We start from the raw sequence: 20,549 nt of genomic DNA, 5'->3' as shown, positions 1-20,549 counted from the left end.
AGCACAGGAATCCATCCAAGCCACACTTATCTCTCGTGGATTTTATTTCCCTTTCATGCTTTTAATACAAATTCATCACTTGAACTGTACACCTATGTACAAGAAAGAGTCTCCTGACCACACAAACAACAAAATGGGCAAACCAACCTTCTGCAACACACCTTCAAGCCAGATATCAATATTCAAAACATACAATTAAAAAGTATTTTAAGACTTTTCTTCTAGATTTTGAACATGTTCATGTCAAAATTGTGACATGTGAGCAGCAAACTGACATAATGAAACATTTTTTTTAAGTTCACAAGCTACTTTTCACATCAGCAGCATTTGAAAAGTGTATACAACATTTATCACCACTCAAAATAAAACTGCAAAACTTTTTCACAAAATTGAGGTGACCTTCCCATCTGTCATTAATTTAAGGGAGTAACCATTGTAGTCACTTAAAAGTGCTGATTGCAGAACTTAACAGCAAAAACACATTCAGATGTTATGCTTGTTCTCATATTTGCATGACATGGTACACATTAGGATTTTATACAATAATAACAAAGTCCACATACAGTGCAGTTTGTAGAAATGATGGATTATTATAACTAGAATATTAGTCCAATTAGGATACAGAATGCAACAACAACACAATCTGTAAACATTGCTGTTTGAGAATGGAGCTATTGTTTGCGCCTCATAGAGCAGCCTATTCCTTCATTGTTCTGATTTAAATCTGTAATGATATTGTTTATCCAACGACTGAAAATTCTCCACATATTGACAAAATGTGCCTCATATCTTCATCACTCTTTACACATCCCTTTGATCAACCGTGCAGTGATAACCATGAAGGCACTGTGAGGGAACTGACACAAGCTGAATCACAGTTGCTCAATTTTGCCACAAGATGAACAGTGTCTTATTTACACCAGGGTTTAGTGCACCTCTGAGATGTCTTCATGAAGAAAAAAATTGCAATGTCATTTGTTGTGGCTCCTGAACAGTCATGGTTTGAGGAACCACATGGCAACAAGAATCACTCCTCACCCTGCCTCCATTTCTGAGACTCCTCCTGTCGTGCATCAGGGTGAATCTGGTTCCTCATCCCACCCAGGACATTGGAGGTGGCTTCAGTGGCCATTATGAGAGGTTTGACCACTGCTGGTGGGAGCTGGCGGAGAACTCCACCCACTGCCCCCGTCATCCCACGCTGCTCGTGTTCCCGGGTGGCTGTGTCATAGATGGTCAGAGCCGTGTCTGTGATCCCCTGTAGGCAAAACATCCTCATTTAACAGTCTCTTTAACAGTTTTCACACATACGGAAATCTCCTGAAATACTCCGGAGATTTGGCTACCCAGAGGGACTCTGTGTGAACGCAAACAGCCGCATTTTTTGCGAGGACTTTACCCAGAGTTTCTCTCACCAGACCCCTAGTATTTTATCCGCAGAAAGTCCGAGTGAGCTGATGTCTGAACGTGGCAGCATATACTCCGGAGATTTCAATTTCAGCCAATGGGACCCGAGTGACGTTTATATACAGTGACTGGATAAAGTGTCTGCACGCGACCACTACGATCTCCGTGCACGTCATTAAACGGCTGCATTATGTTTTCTGTCCGTCAGTATGTTGTTCTCCTCTCTTTTGTGGATGTTGTCATTCCATTGGATTACACATAGCATTGATATAAAGGCAAATATTCTCATTATAACGTCGTGTAGCGGACTCTGTTGCTTCGGCCGCTACTTCCGCGTTGTTGTTTTACGTCACGTCTTACCTCGGGAAATCCCCCGACCCCCCTCCCCTCTGACAGGGATAGCCCCCCACTGTGAGGAGCATATGTGAAAGGCTAGGTCGGGAGAATCTCCGGAGCTGTCCTCCTGCAATTATCTAGATATTATCCGGATTGCATATGTGAAAACGGCTTAAGTTTAGTTGTCATTGAATTGAAATTGCTTTAAGCATGTTTTTTTGTATTACCTCTTTTACCACGGTATAGGCTTTGGCTACACCTTCCCTCAGGTCCACAGGCTGATGAGCCAGTCTGTAATGGGAGAACCGTTTAATCCTCTTCATATCCCTCTCATCGGGGACAGGAGACACCATGTCATACGCTGTCTCTGCTGCTGCCTGATAAATACCAAGACAACAACGAATAGGTTTGATGCCTGCTTTAGTAGAATGGGACATTTTAGTGACAATGGAAAGGTGAGTTTACCTGGATTGTCCGCACCATCCTGTTGGTGAGCTCCAGAGCAGCCATAGCAGTGGAAGTCCCAAAAGAGGCGGTGCCACGCTGAAACCCTCGGACTATCCGACCATCCTTCCTATACTGCTCAATGGGTAGCCACACCAGGTCTCTGAATCCTTGAACTGAACAGAAAATTGAACAGAGTTTATGACAGAAATCATGAGTTACACATTTGCTTTAATTTTACTTTTCAATTTGTTACCATTAATGATAATAAATCAGGCACACAATGACATTTAGGTATCACTACAAGGACTGTGACTGCATTCAGAACATGTGTTGGTCTTACCTAGTTGTACCAAAGAGTGGATTGGTCCCACTCCACCCAATAACCCTGGAAGCTGGTTCTTCTTTATGTCATTTAGCCACTCATTTATTGCGTATGAAAACAGCTTATCCACACCTAATAATCTAAAACAACAAGAGAACAAGTGTAAGTTTCTTAAGATAGGAATAACTTGTTACGGATGTGTTTTTATGGTATGAAAAAATGTTTTTCTCTCATATTGGATACATTTATGATAACAGATTAGCATTACTGTCTCCTCATATAGATTACTGAGACAAACTCACCCTTGTCGATAGCAAAGGCGACGCAGTTTCAGCTCTGAACAGTTCAACTGTGTCAACCCGATGATGATCCCTGCAAATGTTCCCTGAAAAAGAGCGGTCCAAAAATGATCATAAAGCACAAAAAATAATGTGGGATTAATACATAGCTGGACTGAATATGCACCTGCTCCATTGAAACGTGTTTTCCATGGTAATCCAAGCGAATGGGAACCTCAGAGGTAAATCGAAACTCCCTGTAGGGGGAAACAAAAGAACAGACTAGTAGTTTTTAAATTATTCCTCCAAAAGGAGTTGAATATATTTGTAGTTATTTTCCACTGACCTAAAGAAGATTGGTTGATCTATGAAGGGAGCAGCAGAGGTGTCCATGTCGTTCCCTTCCTCCCTGCTAGGCGTAGAGAATCCATTGTGGCTCAGGCGCCTCTGAGCGGGTACTGAGATGATTGGGGCCGGGTCCTGGCTGCTGCCGGCGTGCTTGGAGAAGCTGCAGGAGATCTCTGGAGCGGACGCTTTTTTTGTGGTAACACAGACAGCTGCGGAGGAAAATATTATCAGGAGCTAGTAACTGAAAGTGAGGGGTTACGCTACTGTCACTTGTGGATAATGAAAGAAAGTTACCCTCTTGAGCAGGCGGTGAAAAAAACTCAACTTCAGTAGCAAGACTAGTAAAGAAGTCCTTCAAGAAGAAAAGGGCATCCTACAGAAAAACAAATCACTGTTGGTTACATAAAGTTAATGAGAATGCAGATCTGTTTGTGTCACACCCTGGAAACATCTACCTGATTAGAGTCGCTTACCTGATCGATATTTAGGCGAAGAGGCATCAGAGAAACACGCAAACAGCACTCCTGGGGAGCCTGGCCTGACTCGGGACACATGTGCAGCGCTTTAACTGTCAACTAAATCCAAAAGCAAACATCTTGTGAGATGTTACATCAGGGCCAAGACTTCACAGCGTTTACATGAGTGTGTTGTCTTCCTTACCATGTTAGAGTGAGCTTTTCGGGGCATTTCCTTGCTTGAATACAAGTAGAGGAACTTGTTCATCTGTGAGGTAGCCAGTCTGTCGCGGATCTCCAAGTCCTGTACAACGAACACCTGCCGGGAGACGGGATGATCCATCGCCGGCCCAGAAGCCACTTGAGTCTGCGGGTAAACCTCGTGCTGAAATCTCAACTAAGGAAAAGATGAGAGAAAAGCTGTATTTCTGTAGAGAAAGGACCCAAAGATGTCATCTGTAAGAGTGTGTCAGTATGAACCTTTTACCTTGCTGAGCTGTATCTCCATCAGGACGTCAGGGTTCCTCCCTTTGCCTCCTCCTGTGCGTCCTGAAGTCTTGACCTGCCTCACTGGCGTTTGAGAGGGAGAGCTATGAGGTGTAGTCCTGCAAAACAGAAAAGATCACAAAATGTAGACAAGCTGTTTCCCTAGTTGCACAAAAAAAAGTGTTTTTTCACTGTTACAAAGTGTATGACTTACCCGTGGCTTCTAGCTGGTGAAACTGTGAAAGTAGTACTAAAGTCTTTCCCCCCGTAGAGGTGCCAGATGACAGAGATCTCTTTGATGAGGTATCGCACCTCTGGGATTGGAAAGTTCACGGCTCCACGACTGGAGTCACTCCCATATAGAGGCGGGCTGAAGTGATTGTGTTTGATTTCCACAGCTTCTGAAGTAAGCTTCTTCACCACTGGCTCCTGATCAACATCCTGAAACACATTTCACTTACAGTGAGCTTACACAGATCTTTTTTTTTTTTGTTATATATCAAAAACAGTTAGAGGAGACCATCCTGACCTCTCCTCTTGAACCTGGTGTCTCTAGGATACAAAAGTCATCGGTCTCCTGGGCTAGTGTAGGCACAGGAGTGATGAGAGGAGAGTGAAGCATGGGGTAGGTGGGGCTTAAATCTTGGGTTAAATTCCCACTCTCATCTGGGAACAAGAACAGGTCAGAGCGAGGCGCGTCTTGGTCCTGATTCCGCTCCTCATGTGCACCTACAGACGTGTGGAAAAGGAGGAAATCTAGTTAGAGAAAGTTACATCATTTATGGATTTTAAACTTCCATCAATACCAAAAAACAAGTCTTCACCATTCTGTTGCAGCCCTGGAGCATGCTGCCCGTCAGTTTCCTCCATAGCTTCACTCATCAGATCCTGCAACATCTGCTGTTCCGTCTCAGCAAGCAGCGGGGTCTGAGATGTGGGCCTGCTAGGAAACTCCACCTGTTCAAACACACACTCAATTTAAGCATGCATCACCTGCGTTTTTTTGTACTTCTGACTCGTGCTAGTGTCCCTGCTGACCTTGGTTCTCTGTGTAGTGCTGCTGTGCTTGGTCTCCGGCTCTGAAGGCGGCAGTAGGTCTCCATAGCTGGCGACGTACTGGATAAGATTCATGAGGGCGGCGCAGGAGTCCGAACACGTTCTGATGTGAATAACATCACTGGAGCATCGCAGCTCAAATCTGGGCTCTGACTATAACCAAAGAGACGGTACAAAAATGAAGGGACAAATTCAGTTTAAATCACTGATTTAATTTAGGGGCAGGTCCTGCTTACCAATTTTCCATCCACTCCAGGTTTGACTGCCGTAATCCTCAACTCCAGTGTTCCCATGTCAACCACTTGGACATAGTCTGTTACAAAAAAAAGTAAGATTTCCAAAAGCTGCAGGTAAACATTATGAGAAGTTTCCGTCATAACCATTACTGAAGTCAACCTACCACGTGCTAGATTGACGGAGACAGCGTTACTCTTGTCCGAGAGAAACAGAGCTGCTTCATCCAAAATGATCCTGCACACAAAATATCACACTCAGCAAAGACGACTTTTACTGGATACATAGTTTCAGTGAAGAAACCAGCCGCACCTTCATACCTGAGTGTTGATGAAGAGAGGTCTAACGAGACACTGCTGGAGATGCTGAAAGTCTCAACAACCAGCAGCGATCTGAGTGGCAGGTAAAGGGGTCTGCTCAAGAGAAAGAGAAATGCCACAATTGAATACTCACACACAGATAACAAATGGCTCATTGATTAAAGGGGGGTCTGAAGTTGACTCTACCTGTAGTCCAGGGAGCAGCTCCACAGGTGTAAATGAAGGGTGGTGACGGACGTGGGAGGGGCGTAACCCAATACAGGCTCATCCGAAACATTCAGAAAGTCAACGATCTGTTGCACATAGATTACTATTAGATGATTTGAAGCCATTATATTTCCCTCAAGTTCTCTCTGAGCATTGATGTGAAGGCAGAAGAATAAAAGAGATTATATAAGAGAGACAGGTAAGTGGTAGCTCGTACCTGGTCGTACCAGCCCAGGCTGGGAGGGACCACTCTGTGCTGGAGTGTGGCTCCTCTCACTCCGACAGCAATCAGAAACTCCTGCATAAAAAAGAACACATCGGGCTGCCTGATGAACTTTCAACAGAAAATCTGGGATATACAGAAAATGATTGGCTGAATGGGTTAAAAACATGTATGTTCAGGTATATTTCAGTTGACTGGTATCACATGGGTATACGAACTCATGAGTCAGGATTTGGGTTGTAGAATTAATCAATTAAAGTAATTCCATTTTGAAAATAGACCCACCCAAAGGGCTAATGTGGTCACATAATGGTCTGTTGAGGTTTGAAGTCATAACATAGATGCATTTTACTGATATGTGGATTTATGCGCCCCTCTCTTAGTTCAATAAATTCTATAAAAATAAAATAATAATCCTGCTTAGAGTCACTCCAAAGGGTCACAAGGTTCATCTACAATCAGATAACTGCTCTATGGGGAAAATGATCATACTTCCTGTTTACCTGTCAGTGATTTCATTTACTCTACCTTGACATTGCGTTCTGCATTCTGTGATGAGATTTTGACTGCGACAGACACCATGCTGCGGGCCTCCAGACCGATGCCCTCCGAGGGTGTCGAGGATCTCTCAGGAGATGTCTCTGATTGGTAGATAGTCGGCTCTAACCAGTGTGGGTGTGTCCTGTATGGTAACTTGATTTCTGAGACGGAGGTGCCTCCATCCAGAAGTCCTGAACAGATTAATAGAGGAAGACTTCAGTAAAATAGGTACAGTATTTGTGTAGAAGTGTCATTACAACAGGGATGTAGAAATAATGTACAGTAGTAATCTATACGTTTTAAGGACAGGTTATCACCAAATATCATGTAAAGACCATTTGAAATAAGAGTGAATATGCAGTCAGTTTACCTTGATGATACATGCAGACATTACTAGTGTGGAAGCAGATGTAGTGTTGATCTTTATAGCCTTCGTACTGCGTCACACTGAAGAGCACAGCATTCTTCACCTCCAGCCAGAACTCGCCATGTTTGTTTTTCAGCACAGTTTTATCCTCCTTCTAGGAAAAAAAACAGAACATAATTCCATTACAGAAAACAAGCTTGCATGCTTAGAATCTTGCTGAGAGTGTGATAAAAAAAACATGATTTAAGTTCACCTTTGCATTAGTCTGGAGAGCCACAAGGCCATGATTGACACTGAGGACGACAGAGAACAAGCTCTGAGAGGTCTTAGACTGGGATTTGGGTTTTTTCTTCTTGCGAGACCTGGGGCCGAGGTCAGACGCAGGACAGTAGTAGTGCATGGTCTCCTCCTCAGAGCCACTGGTCTCATCTGAAAGCACAACATTAAGCATGTTCAGTAAGTTTAAAAGTGACCGCACTATACACATTTGTACTAATATGATAAGAGTCAGGCACATGGGAAACGTTTTTAGCGGTCTCACCCTCGGGACCAGTGGCGCGGAACTGGCTGAAGCTGTCTTTGGAGTAAGTGTTGATCAGCTGACTGGCAACAGAGAGTCCGACTCCATAGGGCATGCTTTCCACCGTCTCAACTGGAGAAGGAGCAGTGGGCTCCCACAGCAGCAGGTCATTGTTTATCCTTGATATGGAGAATATAGGTTTGGAACAAGGTCGGGGGTTTAGTATCCTAGAAGGCATCTTGTTAAAGTCTACTCTATTCTTCATTTTTAATGGCTGTCAATAAGACGTATCTAACTGAAGAGTAGCATGTTTCATGCAATACAATCGGGAAATTCAATGGTACAAAAACTTAAACAGCAGGTAATCTGTTATTTCAACGACTCTAAAGCACATTTTTAAAAATGACAAAAATTCAGAAGGTAACTGCTTTATGGCCTACAGTATTTCTGAAACATTTTCTATCTTTTATTACAAAAATCTATCTTGTGAATTCCATACCTGTTATGTAGTTTTTCATAGAATGTCTTGTTGGGAAGAACTAACTGCACATTGGGGAAGCACAACTCAAGAATTAAGCGAGAGTTGTTCATGGTTTTTTCCTGAAACTCCGTCATCTCTGCGACATCACCAGGAATAACCATCTAGAATTAAAAACACACACAGAAAACAAGATTTCCATAACAGGGGCTCATCACCATCTTCACTGTCACCAGGTTAAGGATGCAAAGCAGCACTCGTGTTGCTTTTTGCATAATGATGCATCTGTCGCTCATCGTTATTCATCATTCAGAGGATACCCCTCTTCTGAATGCAAATCTGTGACATTGCAAAAACAACTCGACAATTACGCAAATGTAAAGATCCAATATGTGAGATATCTACTGAATTAAATCATAAAAGGACCTTACTACATCATAGACATTAAAGGAGCATGATATGTTGAAGTGCTGGCTTCTCTGTAAACAGTGCAGTAGCCAGTACGTCCTCCTAAGTTTCGATTCTGGGGAGGTTTGTTTTTCTTTCGACTAGAGAAGGCAGGTGATTGTACCGCACCCACAGTTTTCCCTCTCACCCCTTGGATTGACAGGCAAATAGCAAACCAACAGGTGTGGCAGCAATATAAGCAGGCAAGGTTCAGCTATAACTGATTCTACCGGCCCAAAAAAGCCTCGGTATTTTCTAAATAAGCTTCACCACCAGGAACCTGGCAAAAGTAGGATTCATATTGGAAATGAAGAGATAGAGGAGATAAAGTGAAGCTTTAGGACAATATGCATGCACATCGGCTCTAAGGAGGAGGGGGCAGGGAGAGACAGCTGCCTTCAATGTTTTGAATTTGGACTGCAGATTTTAGACGCTACGTGTCAGAGTTGAATACTGGTCCTTTAAAGAGTTGTTTTTTTTAAATATTAGGAAATGTGTGTACTTCTTTTTGTGAAATGCAACAATATCATTCACATCTATGCAATGATGTTTTGAAGAGTTCTAAATTGGGTTAATTTTAAAACATTAAACAGTTATTTAATGTTTTAAAGAAGATATGCTGCAATTTAGCACCAAGATACGTTTTTATATATGAAATATTTTCCTGATGTCAAGAATTTGGATTGATGTGTTCCTTAAGCCATGACCTACCTCTTCATTCTCATACATAACCCTTCGTGATGAAAAGGGTGATGGTTCCGGTTTCCCAAAGTCACACACGTCCTTCAGTGAGTGAGCGGCGCCTTCCTCCTCCTCCTCTTCTAGAGAATGGTCCTCAGCCCCCTCGTCATCTTCAGCCGTCACCCGCTCAAGAATGGAGTGGACTGCAGTGGGGTTCATCTTCAGCACAACCCTGCTCAGAGAGGTGTAATATCACTGAGAGATGATGCTAAAGTAGACGTCACTTTGAGTTTGGTTTGTTGAACTTACCTCGGCCAATCAAATTTGACACTTTCAGATGTTGTCATGTCTCCATCCATGGTGTGTGATACTCTGAGGAAACGGGCAGCTTGTTGATCGGGCTCCTCCTGAAACTTACCTGTGCAAGGCAACAAAAACAAATTAGGGCAATGATTAAAATGATGCATGGAACGTTTTTTTTCCCTCCTTCAGTCAACATACAAATCAGCTCTCTGAAGGTCAGCTCCATCTTGGTTTGGTCCGGTGAGCTGCCACCCATGAATTCTGTTTTCATTTCCAGGTCCTCCAGCTCCAGGATGAGAACTTCCTTCTGCAAAGACTTCTTGAACCAGGGCCCTCTCTCCTGATCCGAGCGCAGGTCAGGGATGGGGAAGCGGACTGCAAGGCCAAGCATCGGTGCACTGACAGTCAGCAATATGTGACAGTTGGTTGGAGTATGGCTGTCATCAAGGAAGACCTCTGTAAAGGCCTTATGCTGTGAAATGAGTTTAAAGAGACTCATATTTAGAGAACATACTAGCTCATGAGTCTATAAGTATGATACTTATTGTTGCCTTTTTAAGTACAAGATGGTGGCAATTTATACACCATCACTCCACACTTTAATATTTTATATGAAACAATTATGTGTCTAAAATGTCTTATAATCTTTATTAACATATCTTAGGATTCCTTACCAAGCTGACATGTTTATTATATGATGTGTATAAATGGGAGGCCATCAGCTCTGTAGTTGCCAGCTTCTGAGGTTGCAGTAAAGAATTCAGTCGATCCACAATGCTAATGTCGAGCTCAGAGCGCACGGGGCCCAGCTCCACCTGGATCTCAGCTTTCCTGGGGATGGTGCTGAGGCGAACCTGGCCTCCCTGCACAGAGAACCAAAAGGTAGACTGAGTCGAGGCATGAAGGTGACACAGTAATACGTTTGATTTTAGATGTAAAAGTTAGTGCTGTGGATAAAAATTGGACCTATACGTTACCTGAGGGCCTCTGCGCTCAGCCTGTTTGTAGAGCAGGTGAAGGCAGGTGGTGAGTGGTACTTCAGCACTGGACGGGGTGTCAAATGTCAGGAGCTGAAGTGTGACAGAGTTGCTAATGAGACACACTCCTAACGTCGTGCCAGTAGCAATAGACAGGCTATAGAATTTGTATGTGGTTTTAAATAGTACAGAATTCAGTGCAGTGCAAAATGTGCTCATCTCAGGCTTAAAATGCTGACCTCAGTGTACTGAATGCCTCTTTGGGAGCCACCGAAGACAGTCTCCGAGGGGAACAGACACTCCAGAAACTCCATCTGGTTAAGGGAGACGTCAGTGCTGAAAGTCCGCAGACTGGACCCCTGACAGTGCTCGTAGTTTATCTTCAGGCCCTGGCCAACAAACCTGTTAATATTAGCCCAGATCAGACACATTTTAAAAGTGAAATCACAAATTATACAGATATACGAGGTTACATGACACCAATTGTAATCGTGCAAAACAGGAACTAAAAACAAACCTGAGATGGTCATGGGGGCAGGCCTGGTTAAACACGGTCCGAGACTGAATAAAAGCAGCTGGTGCCAGGCCGCCTGGGCCCACCATGCTGAAGAAGTGTGCCGCCATCGGACCGAGTGGACTGGGAGCAGCGTCTGGAGGTGGCAGCGGGTCGATGTGGAGGACTGAGACAGCCAGACTACTCAGAGTCAGCTTGAGCACCAGCTCTGGCCTCGACTCATCCCCGTGTGTTTTGGATGGATGGGCTGAAACACAACACAAATGCAGATCTGCATTCAGATACACTTTAGTGTTACTGTTACCATAGAGCGAAATACTTCACCGGGTGATCTCACTGATAATTATTTCTACAACCACAGATACAGATCTTATCAGTGATTATGTTGATGTTGTCCTTTTTTTGAATGAAAGCCACAAACTGCTTTCACTCTCTAAAGTAAATATCAACACAGGGACTGGCATTTACAGTCAAATGTGTTTGTTTATATATTGCGATACTTACAATTCTGTCTCAGTAATTTTTGAGGGAGTTGTGAATCCCTCGACTGGAAGGGCGTTTCATTAGTCTGCTTTTCTCTTTGTCGAGGTACATCCATGTAATCATCCCACAGAGCCTGCAAACATTGATTTGATGTCAGACAGTTAGAAAAGCTGACACAAAAACAAAAAAATCCTTTTGTAAAATATTCATTTATTTACCAGGTTTTGCACAAGGATTCATTTACATTTTATTGCAATTTTTCTCATGATCTAAGAGAGTAAATGGACAACTCTCTATAAAACATTCACCCACATTACATTTTCATTTGTCTGTAAGACAAAAACCAAACGGGTGAGAACTTACTGTCGCATTTCCAGAAGGAGATTCTCCCGGGGAGGCAGAGTAGTTGCTGTTAAGTGACAAATCCAAGTCAACGGTGGGTGGTTCACCCAGAGGAGGGAGGGATGACAAGCTATGAGACATGTCCATATCCGCCATAGAGAAGAACACATCATCTACACCACCCACAGATGTGTTCAAAAAAGGAGAAAGCAAGGTTAAAACTTAATGTAATTAATGCAACAATCACATCTAATTGTTGAGAAAGGTCAGTTAGAATATTTTGTTTTAGTCCAACCTCGACTGGACACGGTTCTGGTGGTCTGGCTCTCAAAGAGGTCAGGGTCTGATCCTGGAACAGCACTATCCTTCTTCAGACAGCGGTTCAGTTCCATGTGGAGCCGATACTCATCCTCCTGCTGCATGGGTCGGCTCTTTCTATCCTTTGCCCATTCCTGTGCAGCTTCACAGAAAGAACAAAAGAAAATGTATTTTATATCCAAATAACAAACTTTGTAACATTGTTGTCCTTACATGTTGTAGATGTTCACCTTCATCTATCATTAGAGGGGTTGCTTACCTCCACCAGAGAACGCTCCAAACAAGTCCAGAAGAAGATGAACTTGCCGCGGGGACAGCAGAATAATAAGTGTATCAATATGTCCAACAACATCCAGCTGGAAAACAGAGTGTGCAAAACACTGTTTGTAACAGCAATCACCTGTAGTTCATAATATAATCATCAATAATAATCACAAACGTTTGCTCCTAACAAGTTTCCTATTTAAGAGATGGTTCATTTACCTTTGCTCCAGGCATAGCTAGGTTGTTTTTCAGAGTGAGGGATAACTCGATTTTACCACCGAGGCTCCCAATCTGCACTGGTTCAAACGGTGTTGTGGAGGATACCGGCTCTGTGAACTGGGGGTGAGGCTCACATATTATTTTGGGATTCCAGCTAGGCGAGAGTTTTGGCTCGGTTTCCTGTAAAATAAATGACATGGGTTTTTTGTTTTTTTAAGGCCTTCACCTTCACCTTTGTTTGGATACAGTTTTCATGACATGCTTCACCAACCGTTTGAGTGGGTGAAGATTTACAGCCAACACGGGACACATCTGAAAACTCATCCCAAAACACGGTGATGCCTTCCATCTGCAAGTTTTTATGTGCAAATGTTGTTGGCTGGTGCACATTCACATTAGAACTCTCTTCGCCTGTCTCATCGCAGTAAACAATCCTGAAAGGCAAACACAGAACACAGTTAGCTTAACAAGCAGTTTCACTTTCATCAATTTCTTTTGGATCGACTATAGATTATACATTTAAAAAAGAGAAATGATGGGTGATGGCAGAAATATTTACAATACTTTTGAAAGTGTTTGTTGTCTCACTGACAGCAAAAACTTACTTGTTGATTCGAACCTCAAGACCGATTCCAGTTTTCGAATTTTCCGGAATGTGTTCGACTCGGAGAACAGTATCCAAAAATGTCACTTTAACTCTTCTCAGAACTGCAAGACGTTCAAGGACAACACATTATAAACAATACTAGCTTTGCAAACTTCTTTTTATGCTGTTTAAACAGTTATTACAGTTAAACAGACATAATATACCTGTCTCTATAGTTTCTGCAAACTTCTCTAACCCTTCAAAAGGCTGGAAGCTTTCTCCCATATCATCAGTGAGTTTCTGGCTCAGACATTCTTTGGCAAGCTGCATGCTACTGGTCATGAAACTGGACCAGTACATTGGCTCAGTACCAGATGCTGAAAGAATAAAACAGTAATTTAGTTGCCAACTGAATTCATTTATCGATTTGTTCACACAAAACAACATTTCTCACAGATGATTTGTCTTAGCGACAAATGAAAAAGTGTCTCCTTAGTAAGGAGTCCTTACCCACTCGTGGCCTTGGTCTGAGCACCATCTCCAAACCCTTGACCTCTAGGGCGCAGTTTTCCTGTAGCAGGGCTGCCCATGGGACAGTAAGAGAAATTGTCTGGATAAACCCAGCGATTACCTCAAAAGGGGCATCTGCTGTCTCAAGGAGCTCATTGAGGGACTAAAGAACAAGAAATAATTATGAAGCTTCTCTTTTGTTCAGGTGGATTTTGCACATAAAACAAATACATTGATCTGCTGTATTGATCTGCCACAGGGCTGACACTTCACATACCCATTTATCCAGTGGCACTTGTGCAAGTGACCCAGTGCCTTGATAAAGGTCTAAACTGAGCTGATCCAGGCTTAGCTTTTCCTGCAGAAAGTTGCCAAGGTACCGGTGCAAGAGGTACCTGCATGCCCGCTTCTTGATAGACTCAGAAAATGGCCAAGGCATCTTAACTCAACAGGTGAGCAGGGCACAGGTACTGAAAGGGATCTTGATGTTCTGCAACCAGAATGCTATAACTACTGCAACAGCTTCGATTTAGTCACTGGTGTTGTCATCCTGTCGGCTTAAAGACATTGAGAGAGTGTGTACTCAAACACCCTTCGTATCCCAAGATTAGGGACACTTTAGAGGATGTGTTAACACTCAGGGATATGTGTGGGAAATGGTCCGGGTCCGACTCCAGTTTGCTTCGCCTGTAGACACACAAACATATGGTGCCTGCTTTGTCATTTGTTTACAACACAGTCCAAATCAACAAGCTCCATTAATGCTTCAATTTATGAAGTATGCGTTCAATAGCCTTGCAATAACGTAACAGCAATAGCAGTCCAGATAACGTTGTTGTTATCTCAAGCATACACTTGTTCATGTTCTAGTAAAGACAAACGCACTTGCGAAATAACTGTTAGCATGTCAATAGCTACCATTAGCCATGTCTGCTAAATCAGATCTGTCATCTTGTTCACTAAATGGTAGCTGCTGCCTAGACAAAGGCATGACACTTAGCTAACTAGCCGACTAGCACAATTAGCTTGTAGATTAACCACTCCTACCAGCAAATCAAGGCACAATTAGCATAGCCGGCAAACGTCAGGCTAGGCTTGTAGCAGGACTTGCTTGCTAGTTGGCTAGCTAGGTAACCCCTAAAACCCAACACATCTCAAGTTATCTACCTTCACATGTAACATGCACACTGACAGAAATCCCAACACATAGTTACAACCAACCATTTGCTGACACGCGTGAGTAAGTGACAAAGCTGACTATATCAGTGCGGCTAACAAGTTACCTTCTGACAGAGTTGTTTACAAACACTTTCATGACTCCGCACTGAGCCGACACGCTCCTGGGTGGGATTAGCCGATGACGTCACAACATGGCGGAACCGTGCAGCCCGTGGGACGATCGAGATTTGTTTATTTTTTTTAGTAATTTAGAAATAAATCGGGAACGATCAAGTCAAAGGCCCGACGTGCGTTAATGTATCTTTAGCTTTTTTTTAATTGCACAAATTTGACCCTGAACGGTTGTTGATCTTATTAACGCTCCTCTGACTGAAGCTTCCCGAATAGTTCCGAGTGAGCTCGAAGCTTCCCGAATAGATCCGAGTGGGCTCGAAGCTTCCCGTATAGATCCGAGTGAGCTCGAAGCTTCCACAAGCCGGAACACAACAAGCGAGGAGGTGAGCAAAATGAACGCAGTTATGTCAGACATGATCATTTCATCAAATTCGGAGCATCATTGATTACCTTTTTCATTACATTACAATGTGTACATTTTTGATAAACTACGCACATGGCCGAAAGAGCCGTCAGGGATTTAGTTTCCCCTGAGTTCACCCCTTTAATGTAGCATATGTTAGCCATGCTAACATCAAGTTTACTTCAATAGATTGGTTTAGCTTTCTGTATGAATTCGCGGATTTATAACATTTGCATGACACTCACACATTAACTACAAACGATGTTATCTGTAGGCTGTACCTACAGTAATATGAAATGTTTTGCCTCCGTCTTCCACAGAAGGAGGGCAGTGTCCTCAAGATGTCGCTGTCATGTTGATTTTCTAAAATTGTATGAATTAAAACGTATTAACATTATTGTATTCGTTGCTGACTGTTATACAGATGTTGTACTGCCAACTTTTAAAGTAAAAAGTACATTTACACTAGTAGCCTACTGCATTTCAGTACAAAGTTGACTTACATTAGTACCTCATTTCATGGTACTTTTTACCACTATCTGATGAAAATATTCAGTTTACACAATAAGCTATTATTTAAAGGTAAGTCACAATTCTAAATCATGATCTCATATTTTCAGATTCATATTGAAATATTAAACGCTGTAGGAAATATTTAAAATCAGCTTCACCTCGATCAACATTCAAACTGCACATTACACATTAATGCAACAATAATAATCATCCAATACAACATGTTGTGTGCACATTGGGCCACTTTTATTCTCCCTTTCATATCTTCAGCAGTATTACTTGATGATAATACTGCTCTTAATGTAAAATACATCCGGTCAGTGCTTTTTCTTCTCATTTATTATCAGTCATAGTGGTATTGCTGCTTTTACTTACAGGAAAACTTATAATTCTCTATTAAGCCTGATTAGATTTATCAATTGTAGCCATTATATATCCAGCCTGAAAATGTTAGGAATGGCAAATGTTTATGACGGTCAATATGAAATCCTAATCTGGCTAATCAGATTTTTTTTTTATTAATCTGATTTTTGTGGTGGTTCAGTCAACTTGAGTCCCATTTCTTACTCTGTGTGCTGCTTTAAACACCAATACATTACTTTCCCTCAAAATGTCTCACTCTATTTTACTTAAACAACCACATCAGATAAATGTCAAGGTGTTGGAGGGGCCAGGTTATGTAGAGGTTACTGCATTCTTTAAAATCACTTGTTACATGAACAAGGGCTCCTTGCACATTGAAGGCATCAAGCCAACATAATGATGACACGAACAGGCTATAGCTGAAATGCAGAAAAAGACTTGTAGTGGAAGGAATGAAACACAGAATGCTACTTGACATACGTGGGGCAAAACAAGAATGAACTTGTTCAACAAATGCACCAGTGCTAAGGAGCACATGTGGTGGATGTGTGGAAACAGAGCAGCTGACTCGTTTGTTATAAAGGGTTACACTGTATGCACTGCTCATAATTACTGTAGTTGGCTTCTTTTTGCATTTTTATATTCATGCAGATGCTTTCAGGATAGAATGCTGTACAACAGGACTACAGTTTCATCTAGCTGCAGAAACTGGAGTTCACATTGCAACATCAATGTGCTAGTAATCTACGATCCTTTTCTTAAAGCTAAAACTGAAGTGCAGTTAACTCAGCATTACTGGGCACTCGAGACAACATTAGTCTTTAAGTTCTTTGTCTGTGAGAGTTTTCTCACTGATTCTGTGTTGAATTTGATTGTTTTTTTTTTAGAAATAGCTCTTGAATTGTTCATATGTATAATTATTGAACTGACGTTAGTGAAAAAAACTAACGCAGGTCCAACGTGGTTGATTCATAAAGTGGTTTAACTTTTTTAAATATTAAAATAGCACTAGACAAGAAGCTGTAGGACATGAGTTTGTCCCAGTTCTCCTTTTTCTTCACTAAATGGGACTTTTAGAAACAATGCAACCACTGCAGCTGTTTAAAATGCTGCTTAATGCCAAACAAATATGTTTATGACAAGATTACTATTTTGTAGTTTTAAAGGCATCATCTTTCTTTTCTATCATTTCAGCCAGAGTTGTATTAGGAGACACTTACTGTATATCTGGGGTTCAGTTGAGTCTATAACATTAACATTATAACACAACATGTCACAGGGGATGGAGGTTGACTGTCAGCCTGAGGAATCCCTCGTCTCTTCATTTGATGAGGACTGTGTCGCGCTTGGTGACGTCAAGGACATGAGATTGGAGGCAGAAGCAGTGGTCAATGATGTACTTTTTGCCGTCGCCGAAATGCACGTGTCACAGAGTCTCAACAGTGCGTCCGATGTGGCCCACATAAACGTGGAAACCAGAGAGGGAAACCGGTACTGCCTGGAGCTCACAGAGGCAGGACTACGGGTAAGATACACTAAAACGGATAGTTTATGACTCACTGTATGGTTTTCTTTGTATGTTATTAAAGACAATAATTCCCTCTGCCACACAGGTAGTGGGCTATGCCTTCAATCACGTTGACGAGGATTTGAGCACACAGTATCACGAGACTGTTTACTCGCTTCTGGACACGCTGAGTCCCGGGTACAGAGAAGCCTTCGGGAATGCTCTGCTCCAGCGGCTGGAGATGCTGAAGCAAAGCGGACAATAAAAGGATCAAGTTGTGCATCAAGTGGAAAATAATTATTCAAGCTTACTATGTGACATTTACCTGTCTATCTGCCACTTCAAAGAGGGGCCCGCTGCCCAATCAGTTCAGCTTTCTTCTGATTTTCATACCATCCAGTGATGGTTAGTTTAGCGACTGCTTGGGATTGGCTGTGCAGGGTCTGTTGCAACATCGTGTTGTTGACTTCACTGTGGAAAAGATCTTCCCGCTTCCAAGTGTTATACCTCTGTAACTGTGATTTCTGCACCTTTTGTACTTATCAAAATGATCCGAGAAAGAAGCAGCATGTTTTTATAAAGTATTCATCCAGTTTCTAACCTTTGCCCTGCTTGTGCTAAAGCTCTGAACTTATAACTGTTCAAATATTTAAAAAAAAACTGGGTCATGTTCAGCTGGTGTAAAAGAGCCAAAGCTCAAATATTTCAGTGTTACTCATAGAAACTGCCTTAATGACTGACTTTTGGTTAGAAAAGTACAAAAAAAATCATTTCCTAATCGTTTATTGACAAAGATAAAAGGTATTTCATGGGGCTGTCATGAAAGGTGGATTCTTTTGTCTAAACATTTATAATATTTTTTTCTGAGACTAAGCTGGTTCTGTATGCAATACCAAGTTTCAATATGTGTTTGGATTCTGTTCTCGATACTACTCAGTGCTTTGAATCTCAAGCTGTTTCTGCAACATCTTATCCTTTCTGGGGTTGAGAAATGTTTCTTTTTTTGTTGTGGTCTTGTCTTCAAACTTTTCATTTGTTTTGTCAGGCTGCACAGCATTTGTTGGCACTTTTAGAGCCGCTTTAAAATGTTGGTTTATTGTACATGTCATGTGCCCTGGCTATGATCCGTATACTTCAATTCTACTGTTATACTTGCTGCTGGCCTTTGCTCAGACCAATAAAGTCTCAAATGATGTCAGTATTCATTTTTAACTCCATAAACGTCTTCAGGTAGATAAGACATCACTTTCATCGCTAGTCAGGTTTTGGACAAAACGTTGAAGGAAGGTAAACTTAATTTGAAAAGAGGAGAAAGTTGTTTACCTCTCAATCAGCCACTGACTGATCATCAAATGCTGCTTCAAGAGAAAATAAACTGTCAGCAAACTCAGAGTGGGTTAATCAATCAATCAAACTTTATTTATATAGCACCTTTCAGACAAATTGAATTGCAGTTCAAAGTGCTTAACAAGAGTGCAGAAAAGTTATTGACGAAAAGTAGTTTATAAAATCATTGAGAGACTAATGCACACCAATAAGAATTAAAAATAAAATATATGTATAAAAATAAAATACGACACATAAAAGCAACAAGATATTAAAATAAATACATAAGAGGAAAATATTTAAAATTGTAGTAGGATAAAAAAGACAATACAGTAATGTTAAGATTTGAATTGATATAAAACACTATATAAAAGCCAGACTGAATAAATGAGTTTTAAGACTGCGTTTAAAAATCTCAATATTCTGGGCTCCTCTCAGACCCTCAGGAAGGTTGTTCCACAGTCTCGGAGCATAACAGCTGAAAGCAGCATCACCAAAGGTTTTTGTCCTGCTCTGTGGAACAACTAAGAGAGAGGAACTGGAGGATCTGAGGGGCCGTACTGGTTCATAAGCTAAAATCATATCTGATAGGTAGTCTGGTGCAAAGCCATGTAATGCTTTATAAACTAATGAAATAATTTTTAAATCAACATGAAAACTAACAGGCAGCCAGTGTAAAGATTTTAAAACAGGTGTGATGTGTGCTCTCCTTCTGGTCTTTGTCAATACTCGTGCGGCAGAGTTTTGTAGTAGCTGTAGCCGATTTGTTGTGTTTTTAGGAAGACCAGAAAGGAGAGCGTTACAATAGTCCAGCCTGCTAGTAATAAAAGCGTGCATTAGTCTCTCTGTTTGGCTCAGAGAGAGAAATGGCCTCGCGATGTTTTTCAGGTGGTAAAATGCTGTTTTTGTGACACCCTTCACATGGGCCTTAAAATTAAAATCTGAGTCAAAGATCACCCCAAGATTCCGTGCTTCTTGACTTGGGTTGAGTCCTATTTTTTTTAGTTTGGGGGCCAGTTTCTCTCTCTGAGCCTTTGAACCGATGATTAAAACCTCTGTTTTGTCCTGGTTGAGCTGCAAAAAAATTTGGTGACATCCAGGCTTTTATATCTAAAATACAATTAAAAAGTGAGTCAATTTGTCTGGTGTCATCAGGAGACACGGTCACATAGAGCTGAGTGTCATCCGCATAGCTGTGGAAAGAGATTCCGTGCCTCCTGATGACACCACCCAGGGGTAACATGTACAAATTAAAAAGTAGTGGTCCTAAAATTGATCCTTGTGGTACCCCACTGGAGACCTCGTATTGTTTGGAGGTGCAGTCTTCTATCGATACAAAACATTTTCTGTCACACAAATACGAGGTGAACCAGTTTAACGACAAGCAGGCATGAACCATACCTGTGGCTCCTTTCCCGATATCCGACTCTATCCACGGTCCTATCTGTAAATAAAGGCGTAAAAAGCCATAAAATA

General features: G+C 41.8%; 2 protein-coding genes across 2 annotated transcripts; one reads left to right on the top strand and one right to left on the bottom strand.

Moving 5' to 3' along the window:
• Positions 1 to 26: 26 nt before the first annotated feature.
• On the bottom strand, positions 27 to 15,083 carry atg2b (autophagy related 2B). Its single transcript, XM_061063866.1, has 43 exons — positions 14,952 to 15,083; positions 13,946 to 14,355; positions 13,669 to 13,831; positions 13,383 to 13,535; positions 13,178 to 13,280; positions 12,844 to 13,006; positions 12,573 to 12,752; positions 12,349 to 12,445; positions 12,067 to 12,231; positions 11,793 to 11,944; positions 11,451 to 11,562; positions 10,950 to 11,193; positions 10,672 to 10,834; positions 10,433 to 10,525; positions 10,130 to 10,318; positions 9,654 to 9,927; positions 9,462 to 9,570; positions 9,183 to 9,384; positions 8,046 to 8,188; positions 7,568 to 7,725; positions 7,280 to 7,455; positions 7,030 to 7,180; positions 6,648 to 6,850; positions 6,114 to 6,194; positions 5,876 to 5,982; positions 5,690 to 5,782; positions 5,536 to 5,606; positions 5,372 to 5,448; positions 5,118 to 5,288; positions 4,904 to 5,036; positions 4,609 to 4,808; positions 4,294 to 4,520; positions 4,081 to 4,198; positions 3,799 to 3,990; positions 3,612 to 3,713; positions 3,433 to 3,511; positions 3,137 to 3,347; positions 2,978 to 3,047; positions 2,815 to 2,897; positions 2,531 to 2,652; positions 2,209 to 2,363; positions 1,971 to 2,120; positions 27 to 1,258 (listed from the first exon to the last, which is right to left on the bottom strand). The coding sequence occupies exons 2-43, from the start codon at positions 14,105 to 14,107 to the stop codon at positions 1,028 to 1,030; spliced, it is 6,228 nt and encodes a 2,075-aa protein (XP_060919849.1). The 5' UTR covers positions 14,108 to 14,355; positions 14,952 to 15,083; the 3' UTR covers positions 27 to 1,027.
• Positions 15,084 to 15,200: 117 nt separating this feature from the next.
• gskip (gsk3b interacting protein) lies at positions 15,201 to 18,937 on the top strand. The gene is made up of 3 exons (XM_061063867.1): positions 15,201 to 15,344; positions 17,520 to 17,765; positions 17,854 to 18,937. The coding sequence occupies exons 2-3, from the start codon at positions 17,523 to 17,525 to the stop codon at positions 18,010 to 18,012; spliced, it is 402 nt and encodes a 133-aa protein (XP_060919850.1). The 5' UTR covers positions 15,201 to 15,344; positions 17,520 to 17,522; the 3' UTR covers positions 18,013 to 18,937.
• Positions 18,938 to 20,549: the final 1,612 nt, after the last annotated feature.

The sequence above is a fragment of the Labrus mixtus genome, chromosome 18, assembly GCF_963584025.1.
Source record: "Labrus mixtus chromosome 18, fLabMix1.1, whole genome shotgun sequence".
In the NCBI taxonomy this organism is placed as follows: domain Eukaryota; kingdom Metazoa; phylum Chordata; class Actinopteri; order Labriformes; family Labridae; genus Labrus; species Labrus mixtus.
Note: the sequence above shows the minus strand (reverse complement) of the source record. Positions and strands in the feature narration are given on the sequence as shown.

What these genes read in the sequence shown, in the direction of transcription:
- atg2b (XM_061063866.1), bottom strand. Translation starts at nt 14,107, where the DNA reads ATGCCTTGGCCATTTTCTGAGTCTATCAAGAAGCGGGCATGCAGGTAC. An exon ending in AAAATTACTGAGACAGAATT is followed by an intron (nt 11,194 to 11,450) that starts GTAAGTATCGCA and finishes GTTGTGTTTCAG; the next exon opens with CCCATCCATCCAAAACACAC. An exon ending in CCTATACCGTGGTAAAAGAG is followed by an intron (nt 1,259 to 1,970) that starts GTAATACAAAAA and finishes TTTTGCCTACAG; the next exon opens with GGGATCACAGACACGGCTCT.
- gskip (XM_061063867.1), top strand. Translation starts at nt 17,523, where the DNA reads ATGGAGGTTGACTGTCAGCCTGAGGAATCCCTCGTCTCTTCATTTGAT. An exon ending in TCACAGAGGCAGGACTACGG is followed by an intron (nt 17,766 to 17,853) that starts GTAAGATACACT and finishes TCTGCCACACAG; the next exon opens with GTAGTGGGCTATGCCTTCAA.